This window comes from Oxyura jamaicensis, chromosome 4, assembly GCF_011077185.1.
Source record: "Oxyura jamaicensis isolate SHBP4307 breed ruddy duck chromosome 4, BPBGC_Ojam_1.0, whole genome shotgun sequence".
NCBI classification, from domain to species: Eukaryota; Metazoa; Chordata; class Aves; order Anseriformes; family Anatidae; genus Oxyura; species Oxyura jamaicensis.
This window is the reverse complement of record NC_048896.1, coordinates 4,853,614-4,867,028: the sequence shown is the minus strand read 5'-3', so window position 1 is coordinate 4,867,028 and position 13,415 is coordinate 4,853,614. Positions and strand designations below refer to the sequence as shown.

The following is a 13,415-nucleotide window of genomic DNA, read 5'->3' as shown; positions in this document are numbered from 1 at the left end:
CTATCGGGGGAGGTCCCAGTTGACTGGCGGCTAGCAAACATGACACCCATCTACAAGAAGGGCCAGAGGGTAGACCCGGGGAACTATAGGCCTGTTAGTTTAACATCAGTGCCAGGGAAGCTCATGGAGCAGATTATCTTGGGTGTCATCATGCGGCAGTTGCAGGGCAAGCGGGCGATCAGGCCTAGTCAGCATGGGTTTATGAAGGGCACATCCTGCTTGACGAACCTGATCTCCTTCTATGACAAGGTGACGCGCTGGGTGGATGAGGGAAAGGCTGTGGACGTGGTCTACCTTGACTTCAGTAAAGCATTTGACACCATCCCCCACAGCATTCTCCTCAGGAAACTGGCTGCTCATGGCTTGGACTGGCGTACACTTTGTTGGGTTAAGAGCTGGCTGGATGGCCGGGCCCAGAGAGTTGTGGTGAATGGAGTCAAATCCAGTTGGAGGCCGGTCACTAGTGGAGTCCTCCAGGGCTCGGTACTGGGGCTGATCCTCTTTAACATCTTCATCGATGATCTGGACGAGGGGATCGAGTGCGCCCTCAGAAAGTTTGCAGATGACACCAAGTTAGGTGCGTGTATCGATCTGCTCGAGGGTAGGAAGGCTCTGCAGGAGGATCTGGATAGGCTGGACCGATGGGCCGAGGCCAACGGTATGAAGTTCAACAAGGCCAAGTGCCGGGTCCTGCACCTGGGGCACAACAACCCCAAACAGAGCTACAGGCTGGGAGATGTGTGGTTAGAAAGATGCCTAGCAGAGAAGGACCTGGGAGTAGTGGTTGACAGACAGCTGAATATGAGCCAGCAGTGTGCTCAGGCGGCCAAGAAGGCCAGCAGCATCCTGGCTTGCATTAGAAACAGCGTGGCCAGCAGGTCCGGGGAAGTGATTGTCCCCCTGTACTCGGCTCTGGTGAGGCCGCACCTTGAGTACTGTGTTCAGTTTTGGGCCCCTTGCTACAAGAAGGACATGGAGGTGCTTGAGCGAGTCCAGAGAAGGGCTACGAAGCTGGTGAGGGGCCTGGAGAACAAGTCTTACGAGGAGCGGCTGAGGAAGCTGGGCTTGTTCAGCCTGGAGAAAAGGAGGCTCAGGGGTGACCTTATTGCACTCTACAGGTACCTGAAGGGAGGCTGCAGCGAGGTGGGGGTTGGTCTATTCTCCCACGTGCCTGGTGACAGGACAAGGGGGAATGGGTTAAAGTTGCGCCAGGGGAGGTTTAGGTTGGATATTAGGAAGAACTTCTTTACTGAACGGGTTGTTAGTCACTGGAATAGGCCGCCCAGGGAAGTGGTTGAGTCACCATCCCTGCAGGTCTTTAAAAGATGTTTAGATGTAGAGCTTAGGGATATGGTTTAGTGGAAGATTTGTTAGCGTTAGGTCAGAGGTTGGACTCGGTGATCTTGGAGGTCTCTTCCAACCTAGACTATTCTGTGATTCTGTGAAATTCTTAATAAATTAAATGCTACAGATGCTAAAAGATCATTAATACCTAACCTCCTGAATACTGCTTCTTTTGTGGAGTCACAATTTTTTTATACTCAACACAAATAAATGTAGAAGCAAGTATTTCAGATACTGTGATAAAAACTGTAATAATACAGATTAGTTTAGGTGTTAACATTCTAACAATCTAGATAATAATTGTTTTTATGTTTTATTATATTCTGAAACTATTACAGAGATGAAACTGATGCTATCATTTACTTCACATTTTTGCTCTAATTCTGAATTTCTTTGAATTCACTTTGCTGCAGTTGCCCAGACAAAAGGATCATAAGCCCTGTGAATCCTCTCCACATACAGTGAGCAACTGTTGCAATACAACAGTTCCTACATCAGCCCTGTCAGCTTAACAAATGTAAAATGAAAATAAAGATATGGCTTGTGCTTCTTTGCAGACACATCTCTTATTCCAAAGAGTGAGCTATAAAAAAGCAAGGGGTAAAATGGCCCCTTGGATTGTGATTGTCCTGCAGGATGTTTTGTGTAGTTCTCAGACAGAGCTCAAGAAAATCCAGAATCGTCCACTATCCAACTATCCAGTACTTTGCCACTTAACTCTGGAGTTTTTCAATTGCAATTGGAATATAATTTTAGTTATCTTTTCATCATATGAATGACAATTTACAATATATGTTCTTCTGTATGAAAAGGACATATATTCACTGAGTTTATAGAGGTCGTTTACAAGCAAGCATGAACAACCATTCCTTCTCTGCTTCAACACTGTGTATTATAGCTGCACATTACTTGGCAACATAGTTTTATTTTGTTCTGTTTTTTTTTTTTTAGGTGGCTTTCCTAACAAAATCCTTTCAAAACCAAAAGGCAGAATATAAACGTACTAAGGTTAAATCAGCTTAAGACATTAAATTGAAAAAGAAAGTTGAACTATACTACACTATTGTAAGCATCACTTTGTAAGTTAAGGTTACCTTTCTCCAAGGCAACTCAAAATGCAGGTTGTTCATCTAAAACAGTTAAGACTGCAATTTCAATTGTTGACTTCACTCACATTTTCACAGGAAAAGACATCTAAAAAATTTTAGTTACAAACAATGCACAGCACAAGACATGCGCATTGCAATGTACTGAGGTCCTTGGAAAGCAGTTAGATGCAAGGAAACAAAAACATTTTAGTATTTTATTGGAGCTAGTAGGCTTTCTATTTATTTGTGCAGCATTCTTTTCCTCTTTCTGAAAGTGTAACAGAAATAGTGCCCACCTGTCCTCCTCTGCTCCTATTACGGCTTATCTTAAACACAGGGGAAATGGGAAAGCTCAGCAGTCTGAGCGCCAGCAAGGGAGCGACATACAAAAAAGGAACCATTTTTTATATTGCTATAAAAGTAGAAGACAATATAAAGGCAGTGCAATGCCAGCTAAACTGGTGTAGTTGACAGGTATATGGATTGAAAATATGCTGGCAATTAGAAGCCTTGGCTAAAAAAAAAAGTGAACATATACAACATTCAAACTATGCTACTGTCTTACGCATTTCAGCAGTCTCTGAGCTTTGGCATTAGTTACCAGCTGGCAAGCAGGGAGAACCTGCCCTGGAAGAGGGCCCTGTGTGGTTTCTCTCAGATCTAACAGCCATTTTTCTTGGTATTGAGAGAGGTCAAAAACCTTTCACTTCAAGGCAGCCCCAGGGAAAGGCTTAAGGACTCTCACAAGAAAGGCAGGAAGCATGAACAGTAGTCTTCTCTGGTACCAATGTAGCCTTCACGGGAAAGACTTTTGTTCTACCTGGGTGAAGTACTCACGCATCATCTGCTATGTTCTACTGGACCTGTCCTTGTCTGACCAAGCCAAAGCCCTGCCGGGGCCCAGGCTGGCACAGGCCCATTCCTGCAGATGTCTGCTCTCATCCTGGAAACCTGGAGGAGCTGCAGTCCCAGGCTGTCCCCATGTCCTGCAGATAGAAGCTCTCATGGAGAATATCAAAACTTAAATAAATAAATAAATAAATCTTACATTTCAAAATTTTTTTCAGATAGGGGATTGAATGTGGCTTTTGGGGCTTCCGAGGCCAAGAAAACAGCTGATTCAGTCAGGATCTCAGGGGCATTCTGTACATTGCAAGGTTAAGGTTTTATTTCCTTCTCTGGTAATTTGTCAAACACATTGTTATAAAGAGTTACAGAATCAAAAAATGTCAGACAAATACAGAAAAGCTTTGAAACCGTTTGTGATAAAGCAGAAGTAACAAGTACAGTTACAACAGCTGCATGCACAACTGTGTTTCCAAGGCAACAACTCACAATCCTTACAGCTACAAAAAAAAAATAAGAAATCCTATACACCATGGGGGAGTTGTGAAATTAGGGAGACTCCAGCTAAAATAGAATATAGAAAAATAGACTAAAACAGAGAAGCAGCAGGAAAATTGAAATTATGAAGCTCATGTGTTTAACAGCTGGAGCCTGACAGAGCCTTGGCTACATTTCGGTGAAGTCATGGCCTCCAGATCTGTCACACAGGTTCTGCTTTGTCCCTCAGGTTCCAGTTTGACTGTTCACAGTGGCCACAGGAAAAACCACAAACAAATAAAAAACTATTAGCCAAAAATTGGCAGTGTGTTTACTGCCACTCTCTTTACTTGCAGAGTAAAGTCACAATCCTGCCCATGTTTTCTGGGGGCTTAAGCAAGCATGTAGCCTATTAGCAAACCAGCGCACTGTGATGAGCATGTTCTTCATAATGACTTCAAAGAACAGGAAAAAAAAAGTCCATTATTTTTCTTTTAATATTACTGTTATGCTTATGTGAGGATAAAATATTAAAACTTTGGATCCAACGAGCTATGTTTGTCTTTTATAAAAAGACATAAAAATGTAAGTCATTTATAAACATGCTAAATTATTTAAAAACAACTGGCAAGTTTGCACACAATTTCAGCATTTGAAAAGCTGCAGCCGCCCAGTTCCCACCACCTGACCAGTGAATGTGAAGCTGGGACATGCAGTGAAAAAGCCTATGAGATTTCTAGCATGGAGAAAGACAAACACTTGCACTAATTTCTAGTTACATGCTTACCTGCGTCTACAGGATAAGCCAGCTTTGTAACAGAGGCTCATTTGTAAGTAGTGTAGGTATCTCTTAGATGCACTGGATTTATTTTACATATCTGGATATGTGTGTGTGTAAACCATAAATAGAGAAAAATAAATCTATTACTAAATTTATGTTAAAAGCATGTAATTAAACACCATTGCTTTTTTAAACTGGTCAATTTGCTGCTTTTAGGTCTTTGCAGCTACTGAAATGGGGCATTAACACACGATTTAGTGATTACCATTAGTATATGCTAAGTTTAAAGTTACTTTGAATGTTCAACTTTTGTCTCTAAACAATGTTGTCTTTTAGTTAATATTTGGCTTATATTCACTTACCTTGATTAAAAAAAAAAAAAAAAAAGGCAGTCAAATGGGCATGTTGGCTGGCTGGGATATATCAAGGAGTCCTACACAGTGCTCAGTGTGTTGACTCTGGGTGAGATTCGACTGATGTACTCTGTAGTACATGGAACCAAATCTGTGTGAGCTGAGGGGCTGCCGTTCGCTTGTCTCTGAGGGGGAACTCTGCATGACTTCAGCGTCTTTTTTTCCTTTCTCTGGAGAAAAGAGCTTCCATTGGTACTAGTAAGATGTGCTCAGAGATGAGAATAGGCTGAATGTTGTTTGCAGTCCCTGTGGTATTCCTATATTCTTAGTCTCACTATGTCTCCTCAGCATATGTAATAGTAAAATGATTTGATATTTCCTAATGATAAAATTGATATTTAAAATCACAGAATCACAGAATCACAGAACTGTAGGGGTTGGAAGGGACCTCGAAAGATCATTGGGTCCAACCCCCCTGCAAAGCAGGTTCCTCAGAGCAGGCTGCCCAGGTAGGCATCCAGATGGGCCTTGAATATCTCCAGAGAAGGAGACTCCACAACCTCTCTAAGCACCCTGTTCCAGTGCTCCGTCACCCTCACCATGAAGAAGTTCTTTCGCATGTCGATGCGGAACTATCTTCCTGTGTTCTATCTTGCGGCCAAAATGTGCATTTAAAATAAGCAGCTACACTGAAAGGTTTAATACATCCTAATGAATATATAATAAACAAATTTCAAATTACAGGTCTATATTTTCTGCAGATTTTTCCTGCAACAAAGTACCAAACATAAAAATGTTGCAAAGTCTATAAGATGGCTGATGTGCGGGTGTTAAGAATTTCTAACTTGAAAAGACAACAGGCATTCATCTTCCCTCTAAAGCATTTGAATTTGCAGTGTGAAGATTAGGAAGATGAAAAATCAAGTTACAGAATTTGACAGATATTTCATTACTAGCACTGTTAGTTGGTACACAGATGAAAAGATCCTAGACAAGTAAATAGGCAATAAGCAGATTTAATTAATGGTCAACAGGAGTCTCCTCTGTTCCAGTTGTGTGAATCCAGGGCAATATGACTGAAATCAACATAGTTATTTTGTGTTTCTAGAGAAAAGAAGCACACCTTTGCTCAGTGCTTCTGCAGAACCATTGACTGTGTTTCTGTGTCATTGGTTCTGCTGTTTGTTCTATTCCTTCAATTCTTTTCAAGACGTTAGTTCTCTTATGCCTTAATGGTAAGTGGAGTATTACAAATATTTGCTTTGTATATTATTTGCATTTATTGCATGTAGCAAAGCTTCCAGTTAAATCTTAACACTCCCTTCCCTTCATATCACCATTTCCCACCGTTCATCAGTGCTCAGGACACAGAAACACTGTGACACTTGATGATCATGGAATACATTTCCCCTCCTAAGCAGCATTTCCTATAGAGGTGCTGATCAAAGACTAGGTGACAAATTCTATATCCTGATGATATTTCTTTCTTTCATCAAGTTTGTATAAATAAGAGATGACTACAAACATCTCTCTAGACATACCCAGGAAATTTTTAGATCACGATCATATTTTTTTGTTGTTGTTTTGTTTTCTTTGTTATTTATGTGAGTAAAAACAGATTTTGATTGCAAGGGAAGACTTCACAAAGACAGCTTTAGATTGACTAATGTGAGCTGTGATCTCTTCCATACCTTTATACTGTTAACACACATTTTCATTTTAACAATGATATCTGGGCCACAAGGAATGATTCATGAGTCTGAGAAACATGAAAGTGGCAGAACTCAGGCCAGTGCTTCCAGCCTGCTAAAGCACTTGTATTTTGATAGTTAAAAACCTTGAGGGAGACATTCACTGCTGTATATATTACATATACTTGTTCCAGAGAGAAAGCAGAAAAGCAGCACAATGTATATATGCTGTGTTGAAAAGAGCTAATTTTCACAAGCTAATGAAGTGACTAGTGGATTTTAATGCTTTGTGAAACATTAATCAGTCATTTCTATTAAAATATTGAAGATATTACATACTATGTCATAACCTCTATACCTTCAGCGATACAAAAGCCTATAAAAAGAAATATGAATATAGCCTTAATGGAATATGTAATTTTTTTCACAGACTTTGCTGTGCAATTTTCTCATAGCTTTGTTAAAAATGGGGCTACATTGTGGATTCCAAGTTGAGCTTGTTTAGTTTTTAGTATCTCCCCACCCCCTGCACACACTCTGACCAGTACTCATGTATTTTCAGAGAACCCAGAGCTGAGTCTGGTCATAATGAAGTTAGTTAAAGAGAAAAATCCAATAATACCAATAGCAGATGGTTTGGATCCACTCTTTTCAGGAAATATTGGCTTTCAAGAAAATACAAATGGATTAAAAAGCACCACATCCCTTTATGTGAGAACAGATTTTGCCTTTTCTACTGAAGGTATTGTTAACAGCTCAACACAAGGGGAAATAGCAATAGGTTGTCAGGGAATCAAAGCAGCATGTATATAACAATGCCTTTGTCTTTGATGATAAAGCTAATGGTTCTCTACTTTCTAAAAGGCCTCTGTATCTCCAATAGATTCTCCATACATTATTTTTCAGCCACTTCTGCTGGACAACGTGAAGCTTTCTTAGAATTACAATCAATAAATGAAAATATAAAAGTCTTGATTTACACTACCAGACAGGGGTTCTAATGCAGTCCTTGTAGTGCAATACATCACAGTTCTATAGCTTTCCTTAGGGTTTATTCTCTCTCTTACACAACTGCAAATGGGTTTAAATCAAACCAAACACCTAGAGACTTTACAGTTTTATTTTTCTATCCTAAATGAGTAGATGTTTCTCTACCTGTCATATACCCAATCCATACAATAATAAGAAACAGTTTCCAAGCATTGGGGAGGAAAGCAACCAGTCACACTGGCATATCCTCCAATCTGTGTGACACAATAGTTTGTGCTGACATCTATTCTTTTCTGTTTACAGAAAAGAAAAGAAAAGAAAGAACACATATTTAATTGCCTGTATCCTTCAAAAGGAAGAAACTCAACTTACTCTAAATACATAAATACAAGTAAAAGTAACTACTTGCAAAAATTTTAGAATGAAATAGCCTTAAGCCTTTCCAGCAGCATCTGCACAGATAGAACTAGATTAGATGCTAAACCCATCATTTTCACAATTCAGATACATAGTATTTTATCTGTTTAATAGGTTTTCTTTTTTTCTCTTTACAACTCAACAGCAATTACAAGTGCTGTGAATATTGATACAACATAAAAACAAGTCACTTTTTCCTCACATTTTTCCTTGAAATATCTCATAGATATTTAGGCACTAGTGGTGTTGCAAATAACCAATTTCACCAACATGAATGATAAGGCTGTGGACAAGAGATGGCTGAAATGTCAAACATAAAAAGTCCTCAACAATAAAGACAGGTTCTTAGGATAAAAATGACAGACATACATGAGAGAGAGAGAGAGATTACAGGGAATGGAAGATAAGAACCTTTTCTTTCAGCATCTGAAAACAAACTACTTCATAGATACCTATGTACCTGATTTCAAAAACCCAGACATAGACACAAGTGTCAAACAAATGCAAGAGTATTTTTGCACATGGGATATCAGAAAATATTTCAGACACAAACAAAACACACATTAGCACTAAAGCAAAACTGCCAGAACTGTGAGCATGCTTCCTTTGCCTTTTCACGTTACATTAAGGCATACCTATTCATGCTTAGCTTCTTAATTTCAACTAATAATTAGTTCTGAGATATCAGTCTGGATGCTTGATTTAGACATGTTGTTTCAGTATAATGAATAGAACCTATATAATAATATAGCCTATAAAATGAATATCAAATTTAAATCAAATTTAGAAAGAAAGGAATATTAAAAAATACGAAAATTCGGGAATTTTGTATTTACAAAAGACTAACATGTCAATTCCAACTCATTTCAACCAATAATTTGGCCTTCCTGATAAAATGTCACATTTTGGTGGATGCTCTGTTTTAGAATATTTGTACATTGCCCAAATTTCCAGACCAATTTACAAGTGAAATACAATTTAAAACACAATCTATTTTAATTCAGTCTTCTTATTGCTACTGAGAAGTAGGATGCTCTTTTAACCATTCTATTCTGTTCTATTCTATTTTGTTCTGTTTCATTCCATTCCATTCTAAATGTTTTTGCTATCACTGCACATGAAACCAGAAAACTAGATACTGAACAGTTACTTTTCTGTTCCTTTGCAATGTAATTGTCTTCCATCTGTTTTGTTTTTCTCCACATTGAAAATGTACCTAGCCATATTCTAAACATGTGCTCTTATTTCAAAAACAAATTATTTAAGAAATTAGAAAAAATTTCAAAACAAGAAAAGGAAAAAGTATCAAATAAAGGAGATGTGTATTTGTCAACATATATACATACGCTCAATAGTAACAAAAGAACAAACACTGCTACTTTAATAGACAGATGAACACTTATGCAAATCTCCTAACAGAAGCACAGGTACATGGGCATTTTTCTCATGTATTGTATGGTTCTCTTCCATTTGGAGTTCACTCCTGCAGAATAAGTATGTACCCCAATGGGAGGCACATTGTTCCGTGTAGGTATGAATACCTAGTTCAGAAAGAAGATGGCCTGGAACACAGATTTCTAGAGAAATGGTCTCTATCGGTCATGACACAGGGTCACACGTGTAGCAAATTAATGTCTTTGTAATGCTTTATCATAAGATGTATTCTTAAGATTTTTAAAGAAAAATCAACATTGGACTAACACATAGGCAATATCTATACAATCTAGCATCCATTATCCTCTCAACTGTATCATTTGTAAAATGTGGAGGAGGATCAATTCCTCTTCCAGAAGGAGCGTAACATTATCAGATTTATAGTGTTAAAATAAACATAATGAAAGAAAAATAGCTAAAGAAGTGTATATCATTTATATCCTTCATGTAAGAAAATTTTAAGGAGCTGTCCTGAGCTCTGCAAGCTTGGAGCACTTGGAGCTAATCTCCCAGTGAGCTGCCACAGACCTATCCACATGACCATGGCTGCCCTTTATTATTGTGACCTTCCAGCACTCTGCCATATAATTATATCTTTAAGATTATGATCATTCCGATGGCTGTCATGATCAAACACATCAATTTGCTGTTATCTATTTTGGACAGAAGACCCTGCAGTTAATTTTTCTAACATAAGCCTTTGTCTACTTTTCAGAAATTTTGCTAGCACTGCACCTAAAAGATTTCAATTATCTTTCTGTCAGCAACATTTCTTTCTCATAGTTCACATGCTGGTCACTGGAAAAATATATATATATATATATATATGCGTATATAAATGCAATTTTTACTTGTAAAATTCAGGTTTCCCAATTGTTACACTTAAGAACTTTTAAGAATTCCCAACAACTGATGTAACCGACAAGTAGCCCAAACCAGTAACTAACGTAGAAGAGCCTAGGTTGGATCCTAAATAACTGTATCGATTTACTACTTCTATAGTTCAATGGCTGTGATGACTTGCATCTCATTTTCATTAATGAAATCTAGATTTTTGTCATTTACAAATAGTATTTTTGAATTATTTTTTGTATTTTTTTTTTCTGCCAAATTGATGGTTGCAGAAAGACGGTTTCACTGTTACAACTGAAAGCTGTAAAAGGGTTTTAATCAATGGGAAATCTGTTTCATCATGTACGGTCTTTCCCTTATCCTATTATAATGCCTCTGTCACATAAAGAAAAGGCTGTAAACTGAACACACTCTTGTCACATACCCTTCCACAACCCATTTACTTGATTTTGATGACAGGAGTTAATTGTGTCATCATACACGTACATATATTTTCAGATACACACCAACAACATACATACACGAGTGAAATAATAAGAAATAATGTTTATGAGTAGTCACCAAAGCTTTCTTCATTGCTCACACTACCCCATGTGTCTTCCAATAATTTGACAGGGAATTATCTTGACAAACAAAAGTACTATTTTTACCGCCTAAGATGATTTTCTCTTGATAATCTGTTGCAGCTTCTGGCCTATAATTCTTGCCATCTCGAGCAACTTGTGGATCATCTTGTCTTTGATACTTTGACAGAAAGCATAGTCACTGTCTTCCTACTGTCTTACCTCCTGTTTGCAGCTGTTAGTGGTTGACTAATCAACACAAATTCCACTTCCTAAACACAGTTCCTTGACTGGGATTCTGCCACACAAGGAATGAAACCAGTCAGAGCTATTTTCCACTTCATAAGATTAGAGGAGTTTTAAAAACTGACAGTCAGTTACAAATGCAATTGATGAATGCAATTTCTGCAGCTGGATTCAATGATACCCATAAGATTTGCATGAGGGTTTAAATTTCTAGTTAACATAAGAAATTTCATGGAATTAATACTCCAAAGCTCAAATTCTAGTCAATCAAAGACTTTTATGAACACGGAACTATATATATCCATATATAAGTATATACTTCATCAGCAGGCATGTAAAATTCATAATTTTACTTGATATATCTAATAACTATGAATTTTAGGATAAGATTCTATTCCCAATTGTGCTAATGTTAAATGTGGAACTACTACACTAACCAAATGCATTAATTACCCATAAATCCCATGTTAACCATACATCTTTGTGAAAGTTAGGGAAATTGAGAAGGTGAAAAACATAAGCGTATAATTATTATCTAAAATTATGAGTAGAACAAAAGTCCAATGCAAATATAACTCACTGGATTAAACAGACAAAAGTTCAATTTCAAATTTTACTGTTTATAGTTTTTTGTATGTCTAGTATCTGAATTTATGTTAAAAATGCATTCCAATCATCCAAATGAGTTTTTCTGTATACCTAACAGATTATACATTAGATGGAGCTGTGATATTATTTTTCTAATTATTTTATACATGTGAATAAAAAGAAAAAAGTGCTCTAGGACAGAATCATGGAAATCTACCAATAACTCTAATGAAATTGTAATTCTTCTTTGCATCCACAGGGATTAAAAAAGTAAAGCTGTGGAACATCTTCAGCCAGTTAAATTAATCTCATTCATATTTTCCCTACATCCTCCACAGTCTTGTATACACCTCAAGTCTACTCATTTCCATTGAGTTAGTTTAATTTCAGCAGTATCTTAGGTCTGGGACTGCTCTTTGACATAACTAAGTCTGAGCTTAAGTCTAATGTTTTGTTTTTCAGACAACTATGTCTCTATACATTCTTTTTTAACCTTTTTTATTATTTTTAATTATTTTTTATTATTTTTAATTACTTTTAAAAAAAATCTTATTAGGGCTCTCTCAATGTCCTTCAGTTTTTATTTTCATCAGTCCCATTCTAAATGAAAGCCAGCAGTATACTGCCATTCTTAAACATTTATCTACAACCTGCATATTTCCATGCAGATTAAAACATTCTCAAAGCTGTTATTTCAGGAATGTAATTTCAAATCTGTTTGTGTTCTTGAGAAGTGAAGTGATTTTACATTAGCTTCAGCATTGTTTCAACAATCTTGTGTAGAACATATTTAACTTTCTTTGACACTAACTCCATTTCTTCCATAATCAAATTGATTATGCATTTTGAGATACAACATTTCTACCATTGTTTCCTTTTTACTCTTTTATTGTCAGTAGCAACTTTACTGTATAAATAAAATCACACCTTGTGCACTAAGATCTGGAAGTTCACTGCAAATTGCTGCATTATTAATTGCTAAGTCAACTAGTGGCAATGGGGAATCCAACTGCTGCCTATGGAAGGCCAAAAGGATTGTTAGGGAAGTATCTTTCTTATCAGCTGCTCTTTTTTCTTTCTTTCTTTCTTGTTTTCCTAAAAACTTGCAAGCAGAGATAGTAAGTGTACAAAGAAACTCTACACAAAGGACTCTGTGCGCTCTAACAGAAGCGTACTTTAATTTGATTATGTCACTAGAAGTGCTTAGTAATGACTATTGAAGGCACAGAAAAAGAATGCTGCAGCTGTAATTATAGTACCTGACAGACCAACAAATTAAGTACTAGATACCTCCAAATTTACCAATCCTTTCCTTTCCTGTCTTTCTACTGATGCAATATTTAAAATGCTTTACACTGACTCATGCATGTGCAGCATGGCAATTGATTGACACAAGGCGATTTGTTTTCCTGAATGATACCGGTATGATCTTCACTCACAGTCTTTTATTGATCCTTGAAACAAATATAATCCTGTACTGGTTTCATTAGACAGGCAGACTCTTGTTAAATTACTGCTCACTCAAATCTTTTGGTGTTTCATTAAGGTGAACAAATTGGAAGAATTAAATAAACAATCCATGTCAGCCTGCCACTGTGGCTCTCTCATTCCCAGTCTTTAATTCCCTAGAATGCCATTAAGGAACTTCCCTTCCCTTCCCTTCCCTTCCCTTCCCTTCCCTTCCCTTCCCTTCCCTTCCCTTCCCTTCCCTTCCCTTCCCTTCCCTTCCCTTCCCTTCCCTTCCC

General features: G+C 37.5%; 1 protein-coding gene across 8 annotated transcripts in view; it reads right to left on the bottom strand.

The window, feature by feature from the left end:
- The window catches only part of PCDH11X (protocadherin 11 X-linked), a 489,383-nt gene that overhangs the window by 180,068 nt on the left and 295,900 nt on the right, over nt 1-13,415 (bottom strand). Inside the window, exon 6 of one of the 8 annotated variants that reach the window (XM_035323633.1) lies at nt 11,075-11,134. The exons of the other annotated variants lie outside the window; for them this stretch is intronic. Coding sequence (XP_035179524.1) covers nt 11,090-11,134 — 45 coding nt within the window. The 3' untranslated portion in view covers nt 11,075-11,089. Of the gene's footprint in view, nt 1-11,074; nt 11,135-13,415 lie in introns of those variants that run through there. 8 annotated transcript variants of the gene reach the window in all.